The 26,117-nt window shown below is 45.5% G+C and overlaps 1 protein-coding gene across 1 annotated transcript; it reads left to right on the top strand.

Annotated features, from left to right (window-relative positions):
- On the top strand, positions 1-26,117 carry GNA11 (G protein subunit alpha 11). Its single transcript, XM_084826168.1, has 7 exons — positions 1-442; positions 12,048-12,232; positions 12,773-12,927; positions 14,989-15,117; positions 17,644-17,773; positions 20,713-20,866; positions 22,077-26,117. The coding sequence occupies exons 1-7, from the start codon at positions 307-309 to the stop codon at positions 22,265-22,267; spliced, it is 1,080 nt and encodes a 359-aa protein (XP_084682294.1). The 5' UTR covers positions 1-306; the 3' UTR covers positions 22,268-26,117.

The raw sequence follows: 26,117 nt of genomic DNA on the forward strand, positions 1-26,117 counted from the left end.
GTTCCCAGGGGCCGCCGCGCAGCCTTGCCATTGGGCGCGGCCGCCGCTCGTCCCCCCTGTTGCTAGCAGGGGGGTTCGGTTGCGCCTGTATGTTGTGAGGAGGAGGGGGGGGCGGCTGTGAAGTTAGGTTGGCGTCGCTGGGCCGTGTCGGCGGCTGTGTGAGGGGGGCAGGCGGGCAAGGAAGGGAGCCCGAGGGGAGGAGGCCGCCGGCGGCGCAGGAGGAGGAGGCCGCCGCCGCCGCCTGCGAAGGGCCGCGCCGACGGGGCCGCCGCCCCCGCCGCTGGTGCCGGGGGCTCGGCGGCAGCCATGACGCTGGAGTCCATGATGGCCTGTTGCCTCAGCGACGAGGTGAAGGAGTCGAAGCGCATCAACGCCGAGATCGAGAAGCAGCTGCGGCGGGACAAGCGCGACGCCCGCAGGGAGCTCAAGCTCCTCTTGCTCGGTCAGTCCGGGCGGGACGGAGGGGCGGCCTCCCCGCGGCCGGCGGGCGGGCGCAGCGCGGAGCCGACCCGGGCGGCGGAGGCCAGGCTGCCCGCGCCCCTCCCGAGGCCCTCGGCCGCGGGTCTCGGCCGCCGTGCGCTCTGCCCGGTGTTCGGGCACTGCCCGCGCCCCCGCCGGGCAGCTTTCCCCGCCGGGCCCTCTGTCCCCCGCCCTGATCTGACAGAACCCCCCGCTTGTGAGGCTTTCCCTTGCGGTGCATCATTTCTCCCCCCCAGTATATTTATATATATATTATATATATATATATATATATATATATATTATATATATATATATATATATATATATAGTGTGTGTGTGTGTGTGTGTGTCCTTCTCTCCTTCATTGCCGCTTTTTGTTGTTCTCGCTTAAATGTACATAAGGCTCCCTGTTTTTCTTCACTGACATCATAGATGTGCTTCCCTTTTTTATTTGTTATATACGTCTCTGTCTCTTGTTTATGTGTAACGTTCTCATTTATTCATATAGCGTCCTTTTTCATTTACACGGCTCGCGGCATTTCTCCCTTGTTTACGTTGTGTATGTGGACAACACACGTGTGTATATATATACACACCTGATTTTTATATGTAGTTATCTATCGCTGACGTTTTCACTTTGTTATCGTGAATATGCAATGTAGGTTCCTGCTTTTTCGCAGTTATTTACAGTGCGAGTATGTGTGTGTACTTACGGATGTGTGCATCTCTGCTTTTCCCTCCTCGTCCTCTAGCGAGCTTAAGGTGGTGTGTGTGGTTCTCTTCCTCTTCCCCCTTTTTAATCTTCACAACACCCCTGTGAGGTAGGGCTGGCCCCTCCACCAGGAACTCCCCCCAGTATCTCTTCTCAAAGAGAAGCCAACACAAGCACCTCTTCCTGGACCTGATCCTGCCCCTGTACCCTCATGTGGATATTAGGGGGGCTTTCCCTGGTGTCGCTCCCCTTACCCCTCCTCCTCCTGGCAGTTATAGCCCCACCCCAGCTCTTCTTAATAAACTTCTCTTATTAGCAATGTTAGAATTGTTGGCAGCTGGAATTATTTTCTAGGAGTTAAAAAAAAAAACCCTAGAAAAACACACTTCCGTTAATTTAAAAAAAAAAAATCCCTCCTTCTCGTCATCTTCCATCCCCATTAACAATTTACCACCCCACCTTGATTATGTAACTTCATACATTTTGATCATTCTTCCTCTGCTATCATGTGTTGTTTATATTCTTTTTCTAGGACTTACATCTTAGTCCCTAACCATTTATTACTTGTTTTAAAGACTTGTATGCTACCTTTCAGGATAAAATCCTTCCAAGGCCACTAACATCAAAGCCATAATACATAAGGTTCTTCTCACTGCTAGTTGCCCACATAATTTCCAGCCCTTTCGGTCAGTCCTACTCTGAAAATATAAAGTATTATTCTTTTACAGTTGTTATGCAGTTGTTTGGAGGGTTTATTTTGCTCCCTAAGCAATTTCACTCGGCCTCCTACAGATTCCCCATCCTATCTAGATCATGTAATTTCTAGCCGTTTCGATCACTCCTCCTTTAACAATAATTTATAAGCATTAGTTTCATTAAAATAGTTTCTAGGACTTGCATTCTGCTCCATGGCCAATATGTACGAAAATATATATGATCATTCCCTCTAATATCAAACTTAGGTGGTTGAGTGCCAACTGAACTGGAGCCAAAATAGGGTCACCAAGAGGGAGGTATTGGCATGCTTGGGGGAACCCTGAGGTTTGCAGAAGTAAAAAAATAAAATAAAAATGGCAGACTCCCCCACACCCAGTCAGGCTAGTGAAGACTGATCAGGGTTTGTTTCTTCAGGAGCTCCAGAACGTTGAATGTCGGATAAGAAAAACTGGAGAGCGGTGTAAATTGGCCTGCTTTGCGCCACTTACAGCTTATAGTATCCTAGAAGAGGGCTTGGCTGGTTCACTGGCACTCTGAACAGGAACTGTTGCACTAGTTGATGAGGATAAACTGCAACATTTTGTTGTAGGTCCCACTTGGTAATTCATACCCTTCTTTCTGGGATATGTATCCTATTACCCAACCAATAAGGTGGTTGTTCCTGACAAGTGCTCACCCTGCACATGGACAGCCTTCCATTGCTGGTCATGTAATTTCCAGCCCTCTTGGGCCACTCCTGCTTTTCCTCTTACCAGAGGAAGAATAGTCAAAAAGACTGGGCGTGAAATAAGGAGTGGATAGTTGGGGCGTATGCTTCATAAGCGTAGAGGGTGGCAGTTGTCAAGAGGCAGAACCATACTGTTTAGGAAGCACAATAGAACTCTTGGAAACAACTGTAGGCATTTTTATAGAAATGGCCCAAAGTGCTGGGAATTATGTGATCACGGTGAGCTGTTCTTATGGTGAAGGTGGGGAGGACAGGTATCAGGAAGAGCTGATGAGAGCCTTATTGGCTAAGGAACAGACTATAAATCTCAATCAGTTCTGTTATATAATGTTCCATTCTCTCGCCAATAGGACTCATAGGGGCTTTACTTCCTGACAGTTGACCTCTTTCCCTTCATGTAGTTGTTACATTCTATGAAAAAACAAAACCTCCCTGCCCTGGTACAAAGAGGTATCAGTTCCACCCCTGTTAAGGACACCACCCTCTTTTATCATTTCATTCTCTGCCATTTGATCACTTCTCTGTTTTTCTAGGATTTACATCCACCTCAGTAGCTAAAAGGATCTCATAGTGGCTCTTCTTCCTGACAGTACCCCTCCCTGCTAAAGATCCCCCCTCCCCCCGTAATTGTCTCCATCTGTGTGTGTGGAATGTTTGCCTTCCTCCCTAAGGCATAACATCTAAGGCATCAGTAGTCTTCCCCCCACTTCCCATTTCCAGCATTTCTGACGACTTTCCTCTTCCCATCTGCTCATCCTCTTTAGATGCAAGACTCCCTCATCCCCAGGAACCTCCAAGTTCCAACCTTCCGTACGTTCTAAGCAACTCTGTCCTCTTATATGTCTGGGAGTTCTTACCCTCTTCTTATGCTTCTCTATGTGCCGTTCTTTTAAGAGATCTGCCTCTGTTATTTGCAACCCTTCTGTGTTACCAACCAAATATTCATATGTACACCATATGCAGTTTTGTAGAGTATTTCTTGTGTCTCCATCTTTCTAACTTTCTCCTGCCTCCCATCCCAAATGTAATCTAACAGTATCACATTTTTCTAACATTGTCACATCTGAAGCTGTAGCAACAGTTTTTAAAGAGTTTGCTTCAAAGTTTAGGTGCCAACCTTGAATGCAGCTGAAGATAGTTTTGAAAATGTTTAAACCCAAAATACTGTTTCTAAATGTCATTTCAATATCAGGGGTAGTGCTTTTCTCCTATTAGAGGGTCCCGACTTCTTTGCTTCTGCATTTGGTCAGTAAATATGACTCTAGGAAGCAGTACAGTGATTGAAATGTGATTTGCTTAGCTGTAGCCCTCTTCTGGCCTTGCTTTCTAGGTTCACGAAATGGTGCTCTTTCTCTCAGTTGTATGCTCAATCCTTTCATCAACGTGAAACAATCCTCTGGAGGAAGGAGGTCTGTGCTAGTCTCACCCCTGATCCTGTAGCTGCTAGTTCTTCTGAGGGGCTGGTGTTAACAGGATACAAAACACTGGCCCAGTTCACATGTCATAACAATCCAGTTTTTTTAAACTCTTGGTTGTTGTGAATGTGGCTGTGGGCACAAGTATGCTACTCTATTTGTGACAGTCCATGGTTGCTGTTCTGTGTCAACTGGGCCACAATTTAAGAAATCTGATCGAATAAATGTGGCCCATGCTAAATTTCTTAATTGAGTTGCCTTGTGTCCAGGAAGCCTTGTTCCCTAATCCCATCTAATGTATGAGCTAGATTGTAAGTCAGCATCAAAGAAAGGCAGTCTGTACATCAGGGTGCACAGTTTTTTTGACTGGAGAGCCACATCTGTTGTCAGATGTATCTGCACAAGTATGTGGAGTGTGCAAGGACAAACTTCTCCCACATACACACACTCTTCCTCCACCCCAAAACACGCACACAATTTCCCCAGACTCTTCCAGCCCCCAATGTTCCAGTGTTTTCTTACTTTTTACTTTTTATAAAGCTGCTCTAAGAGTAGCTCTCATAGGGCTCTATGGTTTGTGCCATTGAAATCACAGTCTTAGGGCATCCTTTGTTTTGTAGTTGCAAAGAGGTGGAGGTGAGCTGTGGATTTCTGGCGTCATTTGGGGGCCAGCATAAGAGAGCTTGGGGGGCCAGCTACAGATTGTGCTGTATATGGACACAATCTTAATTTTACTTTGTCTTCCAGAACTTGTTCCTGGCAGTACCTAGAGTGAATTACGCTGTGGCACAAATTAAACCAAAAATGTGTCTGTACTTCAGCATTCCTGGGTTGAGCAGTCTTAATCAGAAACCTGGAGAATAGAGCATTGTGACTTAATGTTTGAATGTGTTGCAGAGACTTGTGATCCCCAAGGAGAGACTTCTTATAAATCGCCATGTGTTATTTCATTATTATACCAAACCAATCTGCTATTCCTATGGAGATGAAACTAGGAAATTTTAGGGGATCTGAAACTGATTTTGGCTGCTGCTGCATTTAGAGTATGTGGAGCTGATTTGTGGTCCATTGAGTTACTTAAATAGCCATGGTTTGTGAGGGTCTTGGATTCAGGTCTGTTCCAGCCTGGCTTCCTGAGACTGGTTTGAACCAGAGATGCTGCCCATCAAACCTGAAATTGGTCTACAAAGAGTTTATGTTCTCTATATGCCACCTTGGGTCCATTGATTCGGGCTAGAAAAACTCAGGTATTTGCCCAGCTTACAAAAAAGAGTAGCAGTGCTTATATATTTTGTGCTCTCCCAAATGATGGGAAGCTCATAGGCACTTTTGCTGCAGGGTTACTGTTCTTGTGATGAGAGAGAGATAACTTGAAGGTTGGGGTTTCTTTGTGCTGTGTTTGCGTCCAGTTATACTTTTCGGGAAGGGGAGCACCCATATGTGAGACCCATCTTTTAAAGCAGCATCGATCCCCCTGCCCAGCAAATTTGGACTTTGCCTGCATTTTAATTCCTAGACTATTTCTCTCGAGAATTCAGCCCTCACCTAAGTGAGTGGGATATTTCCGTAGCTAGTAGCCATCAGCAATCAAAAAACATTTACCTAGAGTCTTGTAGCCCCTATAACTAGCCATTAAAGAAATGTCTTTTGAAATTGGCTGTACCATTATCTTGATGGGGTGTTGGCAACCTGGTGCCCTCCAGATGTTTTGGACTGCAACTCCTATCAGTCCCAGTCAACATTGCTAATGGGCAATTATGGGAGTTGTAGTCCAAAATATCTGGAGGGTACCAGGATGCTTATCCCTGATCTAGATGTTGTTCTCTTTACTTGGTATGACATAAGCTTCCCATTACAGTATTTTCTTGTCTGTATTGGTCTGTCTGTTAGAATTTGTTTTTAAGGTTGGACTGCCAATTACTAACTGTAAACTGGCAGCTTCTAAAATATGCTTATTTGAAGGGTTATCAGTTGATGATTATCCTGAGTCATACAAGGATGCTTGCTTTTGTGCATCTTTTAAGGCTTGCTGTGTTCAGGTAGTGGCTTTCTATGGCAAAGAGCATAGTTCCTCTGCCCCAAAGAGGAGTACAGGAGAGGAGTTCGTAAATAGCCCCTTGCCCAGTCGCTTGGGTTACTAAGAGTCCGATCCAGGTGACTTGGCAGGGAAGCTGTACAAAAGCTGGTATTTTTTAAGGCTCCTAACAATTTAAGTGGACATGCAGGAGCACCCAGCTGGCTATTAAATGTTTTTGCAGGGTAGTAGTTTACATGGGCTGACTTGAAAGATGGGAGAGAGTTTGAAGCAAGCAGGCAAAAGAATTTAGATGCCACTGTCCTAAGCACATTTAGGATAACTGTATAGTGCAGGCTTTTCTCCAGTATGGTATGCTGTTCCTTTACATGGCTGTACTTATGGATGATTGGTGCTATTAACTGGGGGCGATTATAAACACTGCGTTCCGGGGGTATCCCCATTTCAGTTGCTGCTAGTTCACACTTATTAACATGAACTCTAAATCCCTATTTCTCTGCTACTGTTGCTGATTGGGGTGAGCTGTGGAAGTGCCCTCAATATGGTTGAATTTATTAATCTACACTTTGTCTTGTGTCTGCGCTATGTTGGGACATTCTTTGATGCCTAAGTAGTGATTGGGATCTGTGGTATGGCTTCTCCCCCACCCCAAATGCTGCATTTACATTGGTGATTCCCAGATGGAGTTGGGCTGGAACAGATCTTGGGAAATGAAGCCACTTCAGTGATGTGAGTTGGAAAAAGTTGGACAGAAAAAAATCTTCTGCCATGTTCCTGCAGAAAATTTCACTTGTTAAGAAATTCATTATTTCATAAAATTAGTAACATGATGAATGGATACAATATACAATAACAGTCAAATTTTGCAGTTGGGATGAATATATTACCACAGCCTTGTAAGCAAGTCTACCAAAGTTACTAGCTTGCAAAGAGGCTAGAGGCATGGGAATGCAAGCTACTTAGCTGGCCAGTTTAAAAAATGTCTTCTGCCATGTAGATGATGGGTTCCTGCATGGTATTCCTGGTTGCCTATGGCAACCAGGCGAGTAGTTAAATACAAGCCTGCATTACCAGTAAAATTTAGAATAGAAAAGGATTTTTTTAGGTGACTATCCCTAGGACTATTATTAGGAAGGGCAAATATTAAAGTCCACACTGCTTCTTCAGGCACACTAAAGCTAGTTTCAACAATTCTCTGTGCCTTTACTTTCCCCCCGTAAATTCTAAATAATGGTTTGTACATAACATTTAAAACCACACTTTTAAGATGTGATGTAGTGACTCCCCCCACCCCAATCCAATATTTTCAGCTCAGCTTCTTTTGGCTCTTGAGATTTATTAACATGGCATATTTCTCTTTTAGATTTGTTTACTGAATATACCTCTGATAAACATCTGAAATCTGATAGCAGTCTATTTAAGACAGTGGTGAATGCTCAAAACCTTTCCGGAAAACCCACATCACTGGCCACTCTGTTGAATGCATCCTCTGCTCTATGCTTCAGGAGCAGGGAGGCCCTGTGATGTCACTGTGCTAAGATATGAGCAATGACATCATCCTGAGGAAGTAATGATGAACTGGGATTCCCTTCAGTTTGCCAGGGAATCCCTGAAGCATCACCATTGCTTCAATGACATGGTCCTGTTCCTGAGCCTTGACTGGGCAATTGGGGTGAGGATGTCTGGGCTTGCAAGGAGAATAGTTGCTCATTGTTCTGTGAGCAAATTGGGGAAAAAATGTATGTAGCGTGTGCTTCTAGTTATTATTTTCCTCCTACCAAACAAAAAGGGAGGTAAAATACTTTCCTGTTTCTTCAGCTAAAGAAAGTGTTGGGTACGGTTGGGCTTCCTTCAGAAGGGTGCATCTTAGGTACTGAATTGGTGAAGTTATATAAACATATCCCGAAGTTGTTGGCTCTGCTTTCTGGAGAGGAAGTGGGTTGGCAGCTATAACCTGGAGTGGATGTTGTCCTATTCAGGATCCCTGCAGTCATTGCCAGGGCTTGAACTGTGGCATGCAGGAAGTATTGCTCTGTTGACCAGAGGAGGGTCAAAAGCCAGACTTCAGGTATTTAGACCAGGTTTGAGCAACCCAGGAGCCTCTCACTGCCTGCCAGGCACAGGGGCCGGTGTTGAACACCGTAATCCCTTTCTGTGCCTGAAAAAGGCTCAGAAGGGTGGTGACAAAGACTGTGTATTCCTCAAAGTCGTCCAGTGGGATTGGTGGGGTTTGCTCTGTCCTGATGTAGTAATTGTAATAGGTGATGGGAGTGAGACCAGTTCCAGGTGGCTGGCTGATTTGCCACTGCCTTGGAGAAAGTTACCATAAGCCCATGGGACAGACCAGGCCTAGAAGCTAAGAAGCGTGGTGCTGGCACCTAGGCATTACCTGAAATTACGCTGTCTGTCCAAGGGTGATTTTAGGGGATGGGTGAAGGAGATTGTTTCCTCAGATCTTTATGCTGGTGAATAGGGTTTGGAATACCTTCCAGTCCCACTACAAATATAGATGGGTTGTTAGGTCTGATTGCGTCATGTTTTTGAATGCATTGATTAACTCAGAAGATGTTTCTACTAGAATGTCAAAGTTCCTACAGCATCTCTGTCAAACTTATTGTGGTTGCTTTTAAACACATTGTGAGCCTCCTCAGGACTTCTGGACTGAGAGGTAGAGTAGAAATATTTTAATAAGTAGAAGTATTTGTTAAGGAAGCAGTTAAAAGGTTTCAGTCCTAATAAACACTGATAACCAACATCTTTGTGTGTATGTGAGTGCTAGAGGGGGAAAGGGTCCTGTTACTGAGGATCCACAGATTGTGACTGTCCTGGGTAGCCAGCCCAAATTTGTGTATGTTGCCAAACTGCCGTTGTCCTATAGGAAGAGTCTTGTCTGTGATGTCGTGTTGAACTCTGGAGACTCTCTGAGCAGCTCTGATGCCCAGCCTGATCTGTGGCAAGGACGCCCCTGGATCTCTGCTTAGTGCCATCAGTATACAAGATACCTTTACAGAATAACACAAGTTTAAAAACAAATAAGTTTGTTCCTATTTCCAAGCAGCTAATCTAAACTTTATCAGGGGAAAAGATGGGAGGGGCAAGGGTGAATTTGGGAAAGGTTAATTGGGGGTGAATTTGGGCAGATGTGGTAACACATGCTTAGCCTGGGAATCAATGAGGGATGAAGACGAAGGGTTTAAACCAAAGGCATTGAAAGAGAATGTGTGTGACACTGTGTGGCTGACCAGGGTGGGGTGGGTGGAGGATAGGTGGGGAGACTCTGATGGTAAAGTTGGAAGAGTGAAGGTCTTAAGCAGGAATATAAAGAGAAAGGTAAAAAGATAGGATTGGACAAGACGCACAGAGCTTCAAAAGTAAAGACAGGGAGTGCCTGCTGGATGTGGAAGGAGATGCTTTGTTAAGCCGCCCCGGAAACTTGTTGAAGGGCAAGGTATAAATCCCCAAAATGAGATGGGAAGCCTGAAGAGAGGCAACACAAGGACCCAGTTTGCTTGACATGGGGAGCTTATTGGGGGCTGTTTAACCCTTGATGAGCTGTGGCATGTGCCAGGGGACATTTTGAATATGTAACCCCAAGCAGGGGTTGCTATGTCCTGCAAACCTGGCCACCAGGGGTTATTTGAGAGTTAAACAGCTGCATCCCTTGCATAACTCTTGGTGGTCAGGTTTGCACAACACAGCAACCCCCACTTGGGGTTGCATATTCGAAATGTCTCCCAGAATGAGCCACAGCTCATTGTGTGTTAAACAACCCCCAATGAGTCTGCTATGTTGTGTAAACTGGCCCCCCGGTTGCATGCAGACATGGTGCTAAGCCATGTTTTCGTGTTACGTGAACGAGCCTCAGGCTTGCACACTCTTTTTGTCTTTCACTATGGCCATGAGAATGACATCAGATGTGAAAGCTTCTGAACTTCTCCTAGCTGTGCCAGGTGGGGAGGGCGGAACCCATGAACCTGAGGCTTGTTATCATAATGCTGAACTATGGCTTAGGACAACCTTTGCTGACCTGGTGCCCTCCAGATGTCTTGAACTTCAATATCCATAATGTCCAATGGCCAGGAATTTTGGAAGTTGTAGTCTGAGACATCTAGAGGGCACTTGATTGGGAAATGGCAGTTTAGCGTCTCATCCAAAGCAACTCTATATGAATGAGGAGAAATGACTAACTTGGCAGTAAAGTTTTGGGTAAAGGATTAGATGATTGCAGGAGGAGCACTTTGCACAGTATCATAAGTCAAGGAGGGGAGACAATCGGAACATGAACCAGAGTTCTGGCCAAATGGTCAGGGTGGAAGTGGTTGGTTTTCAGTGTTATCTAGGGAGAAATTATGTCATTTGGTGACAGACTGAATCTGGGAGCTAAGGGAAGAAGCCAAAGCTTCATGCATGGGGTGAAAGGTGGATGCTGGTGATACTGGATACTTTGCAAATAGCAAGAAGGTAACAGTTGTTTGGATTGAAGGTGCTCCAGGGAGAAGGAGTGGTAGGTGAGAGGTTTGCAAAAGCCACTTTAGAGTGTCCTGTTGGGCTGGTGGGGAAGAAGTCTCCTGTGTGCCTAAGTGGCTAGTCTCCCAGGCACATGAAGGTGGATGAGCGTAAACTTTTTTTTTTAGCAATTGCCTCCCAGGATGCCAGTTTTCACTGCAACCATAAAGGCGGATTCCTTTTTTCTTCTTGAAATCACAGCCACAGTTCCAGCATCTGAGCAGGAATCCTTTTAAAAGGCACCAGAGTACTGCTCCAAGTAGTCCACCCCAAGACATGGCTTGAAAGGTTCCAGGCTTCTGCTCATCCAAACACCTTGACCAACCTGATCTTGATACTTGGAAATTTCTCTTCCCCCCACCCACTGCCATGCCTTCTGAATAAATAATACTTTTGAGATGAGATTAGAATAGGGGACTTTCCAGTTGATATTCCTAGCCAATACATTACACCAGCTCTTGTGTGTGTTAACAAAGCACCTGGTTCTGGTGTGTAAGTGTAATAGGAAATGAACATTTTTATTTATTTTATTTAAGACGGCCTTTCCTTCTAACAGCAAGTAACAGCTTTGGGCCAAACTACATATTACAATGAATGACCACTTAAAATGCTTAAAATGACCACTTCATTTTGAAGAAGCACTGGAGGTGCTCCCTCAGTAGTTTCCTGCCACAAATCCCCCCAGCTCTTACTTGGATTGAAGGTGCTGTTTACTGCAAAACCCTAACCCTTTGGGGACAAATATCTTATGCGTGTCTGTGTGTGATTGCCATCACCACCAACACGGTTCATCCTGACAATCTAGAAAGGAAGCATGATTGTGTTGGGTCTCCATGACAGTTTTTTCTTCAAATGGGAAGTGAGCATTTTAAGCATGGTTTTAGCTGACCGAAAGGCAGGAGATGATGAAATGGTTTAACTGGTTGTCAGCCCTAGTATTTGGGTGTTTGAGAAACTATCATGTCCCACCCCCATGTCCTAGATATGGACCCAAGAGTCAAACAGTCTTAAGGGTCAATAATGCCAGGCCCCAGAATTGTGTTCAGTAGCAGTGTTTGATTCCAGAGCATATTGTCATTGTGCTACTGAGCATGTGCAGAATGCCTTTCCTTCCATGATAGACCAAAAAACTCCCATTAAGGTTCCTATGGTAACAGGCCCGGACAGTACTTTCATTGCTAGAAGTTTATTGTGGAAGCAAACTGCTTACTGCTTTGAAAAGAAGAGTTATCTCAGCCACCATTGTAATTGCTGTTTTGACCCTTTATTACAATAACAGTGTTTTCTGGGTGGCTCACAAAACACCAGATATTAAAATACAATAGCACAATTTATTGCAAAAACAATGTTTTGTTGGTAGCAGAAAAAATAAAACCAAATTATACAGCATCAGTTAAAAAAAAACCCCAAACCAAACACATCACCATCTTGTTTTCTCATGTCTCCTTGTCCTGCTCCACATTTTCTTTTCAGGCACGGGAGAGAGCGGGAAGAGCACGTTCATCAAACAGATGCGGATAATCCATGGCTCGGGCTACTCTGAGGAGGACAAAAAGGGTTTCACCAAGCTGGTGTACCAGAACATCTTCACTGCCATGCAGTCAATGATCAGGGCCATGGAGACCTTAAAGATCCTTTACAAATATGAACAGAACAAGGTGAGGCCAACACAAACATCCCACTTCTCTGTCCTGTTGCCTCATCACTGACTGTTTGCAGTCATATGTACAGCTCAGATTCTGCAACGCAATTCATAGCTGCCCCAGGGTAAATGTTTCACGGAGCCAGCACTACGTTTATAGGAACCAGAAAACTTACATACCAAAGTGAGAGCATTCCCTTCACCCCAAGCCCACTGGGGCACCAACATATTGGGTGGTAGAACACTTGTGGAGGCCTGGTGAAAAATACTCCTTTTTTCTGGTGAATCAACTGGTGATTGGCTATGGCTTGGATTTGGATTTGGCTAGTGTTTGCTTGCTGCTATTGTTAAAAATCACTCCCTATATTTATACATACTTGTATTTGCTTAAATCCAGATGGTATCCTATGAAATTGGTAGGAACAAGACCTGGATCTCCAAGTGTCACTAGGACCAGCAAAGGATGGGGAAAGGCCACACTTGGTGGGTGAGTGGGGAAAAGGATCTTAGAATAAGCCTTTCAAGCCCATTTCTTTCTTCTCATCACAAACTGTAGGCCAATGCGTTGCTGATCCGGGAAGTGGATGTAGAAAAGGTCTCATCCTTTGAGCAGCCCTATGTAAGTGCAATTAAAACATTGTGGAACGACCCGGGAATTCAGGAGTGTTATGACCGGCGGCGAGAATACCAGCTCTCCGACTCTGCTAAATAGTAAGCAAACGCTGCTTCTCTGTCCTGCTTTTGGATGCTGGCACTCTTGTGGCATTATAATTGCTGGCTTCCCCTCCTGAAAACCTTGCGGGGAGGGGTGGGTGGAAGGAAGACTCCTAAGGAAAGAGTGTGGCTTGGAACATGGCTTAATGTTTTAACTATTGCCATTGAACTTTCTCAAGGCATTTGGCACTGAAGGAGGGAGCGGTAGTCAGTATTTCACTCGCTGTTGTATTTTTAGGAATTTGGGAACTTTAAAAATGTATTTTATATGCTCCTAATTGATTTTACACTTTTAGCTTGCAGGTTGTTTACCTTGCAGGCTCTCTGAGCTGAAAACTATGCTATACGTTAATAAATACTTGCTTTTAAATCTCCCCCCCCCCCGAACATTTAGAATGACCACATTACAAGGTGACATTTTAAATACTGAAAATGATGTGGAAGTAACAAACCTCTTATCTGACTTTCTTCCTTGGCAGTACATCAGAGGAAGATAGTCTGGTGTTATTAGTAAATATTGTGTTAGCAGCTGCTGTATCTATGAGTCATAGATAGAGGTGGGGAACCTGTGGCCCTCCAGATGTTGCTGGACTACTCCCACCATCCCTGACCATTGGCCATGTTGGCTGAGGAAGATGGGAGTTGGGGGTCTAACCTCTGGAGGGCCTCAGGTTCCCTGCCCATGTGTTGGTTCGAGAGTAGGCAGCCTTTTTGGATCTGTGGGCACATTTGGCAATTTGAGAAACTGCCCTGGGCACTACCGCAAAATGGCTGCCATGGAAGGCATAGCTAGTCACAAAGGACAAGTAACCTGCCCAAAAGGCTGAGTGCACGGCAGTGGTTGGGGCTGTGTCCCAACACACTAAACAAGTCCTTTGAACCCCCAGTTTTCAGTGCCAACAGAAATCTCTTTCACAGAAGGCAAGCTATTTTTCTCTTTAGCTTTTGCCACCCAGTCAACTCATTCCCCCATTTCTTTTTCTCTCTCCAGCCATACTTTTTCTCTCTCTTTGGCTCACCTCCCCATCTATCTATCATGCACGCATATGCATATGTCTCTCCTTTCTCCTCACTGCAAGTACATGAAAAACCACACTTTTTCAGGATTCCTCCAAAATCCCTTCCTGAGGCCACACTGGTGCCCATGGGCACGACTTTGCCTACCCCTGTGTTAGACTGAGGAAGGTGGTGAGAGGGATTCAAGAAAAGACTTTAGAAGTTGTGTGGTGGGGGTGTGGTATATCACAACACTACTAGGAAAATCATGGAGCAGCAGTTTCCCTGGCCTCTAATGCTTGTTTCTGTGGGAGCTGTCTCAGAGAGAAGTCAGCAACTGACAGCCCAAGGGGCTACGTCTAAAGTCCTCCAGCTTTCTATCTCTTCCCCGCCCAACAAGGAGAGCTAAAAGATAAAGGGATTGAGGTGAGCTACAGTGTTTTGAACTCTGGCTGCTCAGACCCAGCCAAGGGTTCAGCAAATGAGGTGAGATGCCTGGGAAAAGATCTCTGCCAGCCTGCTGTAGTTTACAGTGGGGAGGAAACAAGCCTTTTGCACAGGCTTGTATTTAAGCACAAGTCTGCTAACCATAGCCAACCCGGAATTGCATGCAGGCAAGTGAGTGGGCTAGCAGAGGAGGGATGCAGTACCCAGCATAGACAACAAGCGAGCTGCTAGAGGACTGCAGCCCCCTTATCCACGCCCAACATAAAAATGCAGCTCTCCTCTGCCAGCCCCAGCAGGCTAGTAAATTTTTTTGTAGCCTAATAACTTCGGGGACTTATTAACAAGGCTGCTTTTGCCTATGTCTGCTCATAAAGAAGTGACCTTTGCCTTAATTCAGTTATGGCACCAGAGCTCTGCTTCGGTTTCCTAGGCATTTTGCATTTTTGTTCCTTGGGGCTCCTCGTTGCATGGGCAGTATGTTTAGCAAAAGTGGAATACATTGTAAAATAACTGGGGTTCCATATTCATAATCCTGTGTTTGGGCAGGAGCACTTCATGTGGCAAGCAAACTCAAGCCACCTTAATCTCCCCCCCCCTCAAACATGCTTTTTGCAGCTACCTTACTGACGTGGATCGTATCGCCACCCCAGGGTACCTCCCAACCCAGCAAGACGTCCTGCGGGTCAGAGTTCCGACAACTGGGATCATAGAATACCCCTTTGACCTAGAGAACATTATCTTCAGGTAACTTCCACAGCTTTCATTTATGTGGAAGCTTAGTATTCATAGTCCACTTTTCCCGAGGCTCAAAACTATCTCAAGCCATTCAGTGATCTTCTGGCAGGTGGGTCAGATGAGTGCCACTTCCCAGCATGTTTCCCACACTTGGTCGAGTGTTTCCTAAGTGAAGGAGGAGCGTGCAGGGTTATACTGTTGGCAGAAACGAGGGGTGATGGGTGAAAGGCAGACTGAATCCCCTTCTGGGCGGTGGTTAGCTTCTCTGTATGGAGCTTTCAGGGACAGAGCATTGAAACACTGAATCTCTCCTTTTGCCCTTCGTATAGGCTGGTCTCCATTGACTTTGCAAGGCCTGTCAGGAACCATTCAAACACTCAAGTGGAGCAGCATAGCTTGGGGGCAGAGCCCCAGCCTTGAATGGAGAATGTCCCAGGTTCAATTCCTGGCCTTTCCCTGTTGAGAAGACCTTGGGTAGCAGATGATGGCAAGGACTCTTCTTGGCCTGACAGCCTGAAGGCCACTGCTAAATGCAAGGCTAGGTGGTTAAATAGTTTGACCTGGCATAAGGCTGCTTCCTTTATTCCATTGAGGAAGAGCCTCTAGGAAACATGGATACTTCATTTAGGTTCAGGAAAGAACTTCTCTGTAGAGTGCACATCACGCACTGGTCTTGCAGTTGTCCCTGCTAAGCAGGAGACCAGGGCAGGGTGGATTTCCCCCAGTGTCCTGTTGCCTGCATGGTCTGAATGTATTATCTGATTGTATCCAGAAAGCATGTTAAACCCAATGCAGCTAGCCTTGTAGACCCGCTCCAGCATGGCCTTGGTTGCATGCGAACTGTTGCAGTGCCAGTGCTGGTATTGTCTGAAGCTCCTTAGGTGGAAGGGCACCCTTCTCGTGCTGCCACTGTGATCTGTGCTAGCAGTTCTTTGTGATGCATCTCATTATGAATAGTACATTAAATATACATAGGAAGCTGGCTTGGATGCTGCCAGGCCATGGGTTCATCTAGCTCAGTACTGTCTACATCAGCCTTCCCCAACCTGGTGTCCTCCAGATGTGTTGGACTGCAACTCCCAGAATTTCCAGTCAGCATGGCCACATCAGGAGGGCATAGAGATGGAAAGGCCTGGAAAAAATGGAAAAATTCAGGAAAGAACAGGTTTTTTACCTGAGGACTGTTTCTGCCCCCCCACCCAATTGAACAGCTTTGGATTATGAAATATTAGAATTTAAGACAAAGTATTTATATGTTGTTACCCAGCCTTTACTTCCCCCCAGTGATTTCTAAAAACTATGTAATAAGAACACTTTTATAGAAAGACTAGAGATGTAAAGCATCTGGAAATAATGAAGCCACGGGGAAAATATATTTCTAATCCTCTCTGTAAGATTCCCAGCACAGTTAGTTCTTGCATTCCTTATTAAAATTATTGATCTAAGTATATTTTACTGATAGACAATTATGCTCAGTTTCCCAACATGTGAGTAGAGTCCCCATTGTGCATTCTTCATAGTAAATGTGCATTCTAGACAGCTTGGGTTTTGTTCTATAGAGTCCTGTGTTTCTGATACTGTAGTAGTCCTTTAATGTAGTTCTAATCTATTCAGACAATAATTACAAATTTACTGACTGAGTTTACTTCTAAAAGTTTTTAAAAAGAATGATAAGGTTATGAGCAAACTAAGTCATACATAAAATAACTTTAGGAACAGAAAGGCTGCATTATGTTCCTAAAACAGCTCTCCCCAACCTGGTGCCCTCTGGATGTTTTGGACTACAGTGCCCAGCATTCCTGACTATTGGCCATGCTGCCTGAGGCTGATGGGAGCTGAAGTTCAAAATATCTGGAGGGCACCAGACTAGGGAAGGCTGTCTTAAAGCAACAAAGTGACTTTAGTTCTGTAAAGAGCACTAAAAAAAGTATTACTTATTTTTCAATTTTCCTCAATTTTCCAGTTTTTCTGAAACCCTCTGGAAAAAGATTTTTTTTCCCCATGGCCTCAAAATTTCCAGACATTTTACATTTTTAGGAGGGCACCAGATTGGGGAAGAATGGTCTACATGGACTAGCAGTGGCTCTCCCAAGGTTCCAAGCAGGAGCAGGGCCAAGACAATGATGATTTTGTCACTGTACATGGCACTTTACAAAGAAAAAGTGCAACTGGTCCCTACCCCACGGGGTTAATAATCTTACACAAACAGGGGAACAACAAAGGAAGGGGGAAACGGAAGGGAAGAAGGGGCAATTATTTCAATTACATGTAATTTGACCTGGTTACAGTAAGATACCAGGACTTGGGGGAAGGTCCAAATGCTTGACAAGAAAGGTGAGTGTTGAGGAAGGCCAGAAGGGGATGCTCTTTGTATCTTCCGGGAAAAATGCTATGCAGGCACCATATCCCACACTGGTCTTGCAACTCCCTGTGTTCTGCTTTTGCAATGTATTCGCTATCACCTTTTTTTGTCTTGTGGATTGGAAATGTTGAATGATTGTTGAACAGTCAAGACCTGCCTTTTTGTCCCTTCAGAATGGTGGATGTTGGGGGTCAGAGGTCAGAACGGAGGAAATGGATACACTGCTTTGAAAATGTAACCTCCATCATGTTCTTAGTAGCCCTTAGTGAATATGACCAAGTTCTGGTGGAGTCTGATAACGAGGTAAGCAAGATGCTAGTAGTGGCGAATGGTGTGTGGCTGTTCATAGCCCCAGCTAGAGAGCTTGGACTGCAAATGTTGAAACTACTTGTAAAAAGTGCTGGGAGGTGGGGGCGTTTATGAAGAAGTCCGGGTCTGGAAACCCTTCAGGGCCTTATTAAAAAGTAGGATGCTAGAAAATACTCCCCCTCTTCATTGCCCTTGCAGTATTCGTCTTCTCTCCTCTGTGTGGCTTAGCCCGTTGAGACTGGAAAAGCTCCCCTTGGCTAGAATTGGCCCAAAGTCTGCCTGTTCCTGACCACCTAAAGCAGCAATAGCCAACTTCAGCCCGGACAACTAGATTTTCCTGAACTGATCTATGTGGGGCGAGAGAGTCTTGCTTTTGTGCTGGCCCTGAGCAGCCAGGAGTATGTGTGTGTCTGCCCCCTGGGCTGAAGAACATGGCAGCTGTCCCTCACAGCATGAAAAGATGTTCCAGAGGGAGCATCCTTGTTTGGGAAACATGCTTCCAGGCCAAAAACAGCACATTAGGCACTGCGCTACTTCTGACCTGGCAGCCACCTCTCTCAATTTGAAATGAAAGGGCACCTCAGAGCTCTGTGGTGCCAGATGTCTGTGGCAACCTCTCATTTTGTGCTAGGAGGAGCAGCAGTTCGCTTCCCGTCTATGCAGGGAGGGGAGTGAGCCATAAAACATGGGACTGGGGCCAGAGGTAGCAACTAGGTCTCCAAGTTGACCATCTGTGCCCTACAGGAAGGACAGGAAAGGCTCCGTGCATATGCGTAAATTTTGAAGCCATGAGGGACTTAGAGGATACAGAAGTTCTGTTTCCTCAACTTAAAGAAAGTCTCAGCAAACTGTCAAGTTGATTTTTCTGAGCTTGCGATCTGTACTCCCTTCACATGAAAGGGCACAAAATCACCCCTGTGTACACATGCAAAACACAGCTGTGGCAGTCAGGCATGATTTGAGTTTTGCTGCTGCTTTTTCTTCCTGATGTCAGTTCGTGCATTTTAGTATTTTTTTTACTTTCTTTTCGGAGATACGTTTACTGAAAAGACTGGGATAAAATCAGGTGAAAAACCAAAAGCCTTGACAAACTGGGAATAGAGAGAATAATGCACACATGAAAGCAGTAGCAGAAATAATACTGCTTAGTGCAGATAATCTTGCAGAGCCTAATGCATCCCATTTGCTTTAAAAAAAAATTGGACTTCCCTCTAAAGGTAAGTCCTTGGGAATGAAGAAAACCTGACTGCTGACAGGATAAAGGTGTCTTCCCGCCCCCTTTTTTGAACAGAATGGAAAATTAGACACTTCAGTTCAAAACATGCTACAATGTTTGGCACGCTATGGTGCAGTGACAGCTAGGCCATAAAACCCAAATCTGTTAAAGAAGTCTTCATTGCAGGTGTCATGAAAGGGCACCATATCACACAGTTGCCTGCTCTTCTGCTGCGAGCAGGTCCTCTCTACGATAGTCCACAGACTTGTCTCCGTGCTGTTGAAGGCAGGATTAAATGTTTTGCACCTGGAGGCAGCACCGTTGAAGAGGTAGATGTCACCAGGGTTGAGGGAAATGGTGTCAGGATGTCCCTGTTGCCTACTGAATTCTCCAGTAGCCAGAATCAACACTCAGAAAAAAGTGCTGCTTCCCAAGGCTTTAATTCCATTTATCCTAATGAGGCATACAGATGCTAATTGCTTGAGACTCAGAGGAACTACAAAGGAACAGCCATCTAGGGGTTTCTAAGGGTTAGGACGTCAATTGATCTCCGTTTCTCTCTGAACTTAAGGGGTGGGAGGGGAAGGGCTTCCCCTCTCCCGTGATGCTTCTGGGCGCAGCTGTTGACATTGAGCCAGTCAGGCTGAGCGACAAAGCTCGGCCCCCGCAATCTCTCGCTTGTGCCTGCGCCTGCGCCTTGCATCTAAAAGTTCAGGTTGTCCCTCCCTTTCCATGCCTGGGTCACTGTCGCTCCCAGGGATGTGAGCAGGGGGGGCTCCCCCTCCAGCTGCGCCTCTGAAGTCTGAGAGAGTTCCTCCCCCACTAATTGTATCTCCTCCTCAGAATCAGAGCTGCTTTGGGACTCTGGGGCTCAGATACAACCCTGACAAATGGAATATGAGCTGTTCCAAATTTAACATACCTCCTAAATTGTTGCCCTGAGGTTTTTTTTGTGGGGGGGGATTTATTTCATACATTTCTATACTGACTTTCTGGAACCAACGAAGATGTTTAAAAAAAGTTCGGGGGGGGGAGCACATAAACAAAGACATTGCAGAACATCAAAAATACCCTTAAAACCACAGGAGTTTAAAAAGCCGAGTTATAAAGATGTGTGTTGTCCCCCTTCCTGAATGCAGAGAGAGTAGGGACTAGTTGTAACTGCAGAGCGAGTGCATTCCAGAATTTGGGAGCAACACAGGAGAAAGTGCTTAACAAGTGGGCCTCTGTAAGCAAGGGTGTCTTTAAAAGGGACTCCCCTGCTGATCTAAGTAATCAAATCTCTTTTCTTAAAGTCTGTTTTTGGCACCGTGCTCACATATTGCTTTGGGAATTTTGATTGGAAAGCAGGGTCTAAATGGGAGAAATAAATGGAATACTTCATGTGTGAACTAGGCTAGGTGGATGCGCGGAGGCTGCAGAACTCCTTGCTTCTCTGGATTGAGAGAGTTACTAGAAAGATTTGGACTACGGTTGAAAATGTGGTAGTGAAGGAGAAGGCAAACAGCTGTGCACTCCTCTTCCCTGTTGGCCGTCACTTAAATATACAGAATGTGCCCCAAACTATATTAAGCCCTTGTCTCCGCCTCATCCTGTTGTGCTGGGACTGATGGAAATCACAGGAGTATAAACATCTACCCCCCACACACCCCTTTCATGTATTTACTCCTTACTGATTGCAACCGTGATATCTAGAAAACACCTTTTATTCTGACAGAACCGAATGGAGGAGAGCAAAGCCCTTTTCCGGACTATAATCACCTATCCCTGGTTCCAGAACTCCTCCGTCATCCTGTTTCTTAACAAGAAAGATCTGTTGGAAGACAAAATAATGTATTCTCACCTTGTGGATTATTTTCCAGAGTTTGATGGTAAGAAACTGCTTTAAAAAAATTAGAACACTCTTTTCAATCCCTCTAAAGTGCTCAGCGAGTGTCTCAGACCAATCAGGGATAAGCTTATTTCCCCATGCTCTCCTTGCTGTCGTCAGTACTGAAGGACTTGAGTCTTGAGCTATGGAGAAGGACCGTAGCTCCTTGACAGAGCACATGCTTTGCATGTGGAAGGTCCCACATTTAATCCCCAACATACCCACTTAGGCCTGGGAAAGACCCCTGCCTGAAATCATGGAGAGCCACTGCCAGTCAGCGTAGAGAGCAATGAGGTAGGTGAGCGCAACAGTCTGGCAGCTTCCTATGAGTGTCCTGCCTTTCCTGAGGTGGGGGAAGGGGCACTAGGAAACATGATTGGCACAGCCTGTGTATTTCTGAGACTTCTCCTGCAGTGGGCTGGGCAGGCAGAAAGCCACTCGATCTCCAAGTAGGCAGGTTGCAGATAGCTGTAACTGACCCTTACGATTGGAGTAGCCCAGCCAGTTTGTCAGAAGCTCTCTGTGGTAGCTAGCTATCTGAGCCAGTTGTTGGTGGCTTCACCACAAATGTCCATGGTCATCGCATGAAGCTGATGGGTGGAAGATTCAGGACAGGTAACAGGAAGTCCTTCACACAGCCCAGAGTTAAACTGTGGAATTCGTAGCCGCCAGACAGAGTGATGGCTGCCACTCTAGATGGCTTGAAAAGGGGATCAGACCAATTTGTGGAGGCTCAGGCGATCAGTGGCTATTAATCCTGATGGCTCTGTGCTACCTCCAGGAACAAAGGCAGTATGCCTGTGTGCACCAGTTGCTGGGGAACATGGGTGGAGGGTGCTATTGCACTCATGTTCTGCTTGTGGGTTTCAACCAGGAAGCTTGGGTGACCACTGTGTAGACAAAGTGAGATGAGATGGAACCTCGGTCTTACCCAGCATGGCCTTTCTTATGTCCTTAATAAACAGAGAGGGACCTGCCTGCCTGCCTGCCTGCCTGCCTGCCTGCCTGCCTGCCATCCTCGTAGCTAGTAGGACCTGGCTGCTGGTGGGATCCCCCTTGCTGAGGGCAGTGGCTGCACAGTACCTGGTTCAAGCAGTCCGATTAAGCCGAGCCTTGCTGTTTTGCCTTCCCGTCAGTAGCTGGGTGCCCTGCAATTGGTAGAAATCTCATCGTAACCGCGTTTCCCCCTCTCAACCCAAATCTCTTTGCAGGCCCCCAGAGAGATGCACAGGCAGCCCGGGAGTTCATCCTCAAGATGTTTGTGGATCTAAACCCTGACAGCGACAAAATTATCTACTCTCACTTCACATGTGCCACAGATACGGAGAACATCCGGTTTGTCTTTGCTGCCGTCAAGGACACCATCCTGCAGCTCAACTTGAAGGAATATAACCTAGTCTGACCTTGATTTGCCTGTCCTCTTTTTCCCACCCTTCTACCCACCCTTCCCCAGATCTCCTTGGGAGACCTTTTGTCATGAAGAAAGTAAGACGAGAGAACCCCATGAATTCAAACAAACAAAAAATATACAGGAAAAACAATCTTAATTTTTAATGATGTAATGATTGCAATTTGTCTGATCTGTGGAGTGGCAAGGGTTTTTTTGCTCACTGTTACCTTGGAGTCTCATGTCAGCCCCCCAGAACAGCTGATTTTTAAAAAAGAAATTTGCTTTTATTTCACAGTTTAAAACAACAGCGGGGGACACGTTTCACTCTTTCTCTCTCTGGCACCTTGTTAATTTCCTGCTTTCTTGCCAACAGTCAAGGCGGCTTCCTCTTGGACTTTTGTGTTGCGTTAGCCAATTAACTTTTCCTTTCTCTCCCAGCGATAGATGAATCCCAGACTTTCCAGCCAAGATAGTGAGCTTGCTTGGCTGTGGGAGTGTGGTATGCTATTAGCACCTTCACTTTGTGCCATATGATGCCTCTGGTGTAACTTGCTCACACTATTGGCTTTCTCCTCTGTGCCCCTGCGCGTCCTACCCAGAAGGTCGTGCGCCAAAGGGGTGTACTCGAAGACATCTTGGGAGGGACATGTGCTGTCTAACAATAACGCCAAATAAGCCCTCCATTTGTTCATTCCTTTGTACCATTTTAGTCTAGGTTTTTTTCTTTTTCAATTATGAAAGTTATATTGAGACTGTGATTTTTTTTTAAATTATTGTTCTATACATAGTTTGCTACATATGCTGTATTTTTGTTCATAGACTACCAACCAAGCAATAGCTAACGACCCGGGGTGTGGGTGGGGGGAAATGCCTGATTGTGGTGTTTTTTTTAGTTTTTAAGGACAAAAAGCTAGCTCACTTTAGAGAGAATCTTCTCGCCCAGCATAAAGGAATCACAAGGGGATGATGTCTCTTAGGTGGTGGAGCCCAAATTCTGCAGCAGATTTTGGTCCAGAAGAAAGATCTGAGATTCCAGGTCATTCTCCTATGTCTTTTTTTGGTGTGCGTGCGCGTGCTGCCAGCAACCACTTGAGTTTATAAGAACCCTCACTCAAACATGGGAATCCTACAGGAAGGAGCAAAGCGGGAAACGACCTGTGCATTCCAGGGCATGCAGAGGCAGCTTATAGCACCTTATGAAAAGCTTCTAGGAAGGAGTTGTAATCTCTCTGGCATTCCACATCTGCACAAGGGGCCACCTTGAACGACATTGCCAAGGCTTGTGTGAATGGCAGCTGCTGTTTGGCCTCTCCTTTCAACTTAGAAAGGCTTTGTTCTACCGGAAGGGTTTGCATGAATACCTACTCTGGGGGCCACAGTGTGCATTTATGAAAGAGGCCTACAACGAGCTGAAGCCAGAACCAGTGAACTGGCTTTGGAATGGGAAAAAACAGCCGGGATGGTGTTTAACTTTTAAAGTGGGCAAGATGGAAGGTTCCAGTTCTGGATTCTCAGTGCCAAATGTGTTCCTACAAAACCTGCTTCGAGCCCCAGTGGGAGATGGTGCCAAAAAATCAAAACTCTTGTGGGTCTGTCTGGGAGGAGAATCACCGCAGCACTAAGCAAGTGATCCAGGAGAATAGGGTTTTTTTTAAGTGCCCTCTGGGCCTGTGAAGTACAGACAACGCTAATGTGACTTCAGAACTGCTAACAGCTAATTTCCCAAATGCTATGAGGACAGCCTGAGACATTTTAAAAAGGAGAAAAAGGCCAGCAGCCACAAAGTGTGATGGCAAAGAGTGTCGAGTATGCTTTGTTGTGTAGGTCAACTGTAGTGGACCTACACAATTACACAAGACGTAATGGGATTTTTCTTTTCCTGGCTGTTTTGTTTTGGTCTCAACACTAAAATCCGAATTGCACATGGACACCTTTAGCATTCCAGGTGGGGTGGGATTGGATGGGAGAGGGTTGCTGGCCTCTAGGTTTTCTGAGACTCATCCATGTCATGGAACACTACAGAAGAAAGCAAAAGTGAGCCACTTTGTGAAAGGATTTCCAGGCACTGTTGCACATCCAGCAACACACTCATGATAAGTTCTTAAAATTGGGAGACCATCAAGTAGTAGGAATCCTACATGAGAGGTCCTGTTGGGTTGGTGGGAGTGAGGGATTGGGCAGTTAGTGCTTTCTAGAATAACCAACATTCCTGATTTTTTTTTTGTCTAAATGTTTTTTGGGATGACGGGAGGGGGTTTCCCGCTTATGTCAGGACAGTTCTGCATCAGATTTGTGTCCTTGCCAAAAGATGCTTGCTCTTTTCTACAAGAGAAGTTCTGTTTGTGCGAATGTGCCATGACTTCCTCTCAATGCCACTTGCCTAGAGCACCTTCTTATTATGCAAACCTGTTCTCGCACACCTTGATGCGCAGTGTCCACTGCAGGCATTGGACCTGTAGCTGTGAGATCCAGGAGCTGGAAAGCCAACTTCTTGGGTACCTCTCTTGGATTGACTTCTTTGGGATGGGCCTCCCTGCCTGAAACAGGCTTGGTGTATTGAATATCAACCCACCTTATTTGCTGAACAGGTATTGGCCTTAGAAAGAGTCCCAGTTGTTGGGTAGCTACCAGTGGCATATTGGGGAGGAGTACTCAAAATGGAAAATATGCTAGTTCTTGCAAGTGAGCTCCAATACCCTTGCGAAGCCACCTTATGTGGACCAGCTTCTGTGGTGAATACCACAGTCCAGCAATCGCTTGCTCTCGGTGAATGTGCCAAGCTTACCTAGGCCATCCTCCCCCTGCCCCTGGATTGTGCTAATGGGAGCTGGCCAAGGTTCCAGATGTGCCAGAAACAAGGGTGTGGAATTCTTGAGCTCATGCATGTGAGAGTGGAGGAACTCGAAGCTGAGATGACGCAGCAGTCTGACCAAGTTCTGTTCACAGTGCACTTTATTCAAAAAGAGTTCCACTGAAGACACAGTGACCTGCTCTCAAACCCTTCATGTTCAACTTATTGTACGCAGGAAGAGGATTGCAAAACGCATCATTCCATTTCCTTGTAGAGCTTTGAAATGATTGGCCATCCAGCGAGCAGCTGTTCCCCCCCCTTCAGCCATGTCTTCCCTTTTCCCTGGAGTTGAATTATTCAATCTGCCATTGCCTTCAATTGTATGTATGTTTTCCACATATTTTATTACTACGTTAAAAGTATGCTACTCTTCCTTGGCGTGTGCACTGGCCATTAATTGTATTGCGCTTCACCGAAAACGAAGGTTGTTTGAGTCCATCAGAGGTTAAAGTCTGTAACTCTGTGTGTGTGTGTGTGTGTGTGTGTGTGCGCGTGGGCGCGTGTGTACATTTTTTAAAGCGTTATATGGTTTGTGCCAATGCCCCATTTTTTCTTTAGTACCAGAGACTCTTTTACAAGTACCAGTGTGGTGGAAAATTATTTGGTTATACTTGTATATTATAATAAGAGATCCGGATTTAAAAACAAAACAAAAACATTTAAACATTATCCTATTTAAAAGAGAGAACGAAAACTACTATATAAAAATGCTGTTTTTAAAACCTTTTTGTCATTTTGAAATTGCATGTGGTGTTAACGTGTGGGGGCGGGGGCGGGGGCAGGGGTGGGCACGGGAGGGGATTTTGAGTGATGTGGCCCGGGATCGATTTTTTTGCCCATGTTCTTGTCTCTCTCTCCAGTCCATGAGACAGGAATGGGGTTTCTTGGAACACTTCAGTTCTCTCGTCTGCTGGGTGCTGACCCTCATGTTTAGAAGTACCTGATGGAAATCGATTTTCATATCTTTCTCCTGGAATAAATTGTTTGAAATTGGAATAAAATTTGTTCCTT

This window comes from Heloderma suspectum, chromosome Z, assembly GCF_057233095.1.
Source record: "Heloderma suspectum isolate Gila_16-S chromosome Z, 16-S_ref, whole genome shotgun sequence".
Taxonomy (NCBI): Eukaryota; Metazoa; Chordata; class Lepidosauria; order Squamata; family Helodermatidae; genus Heloderma; species Heloderma suspectum.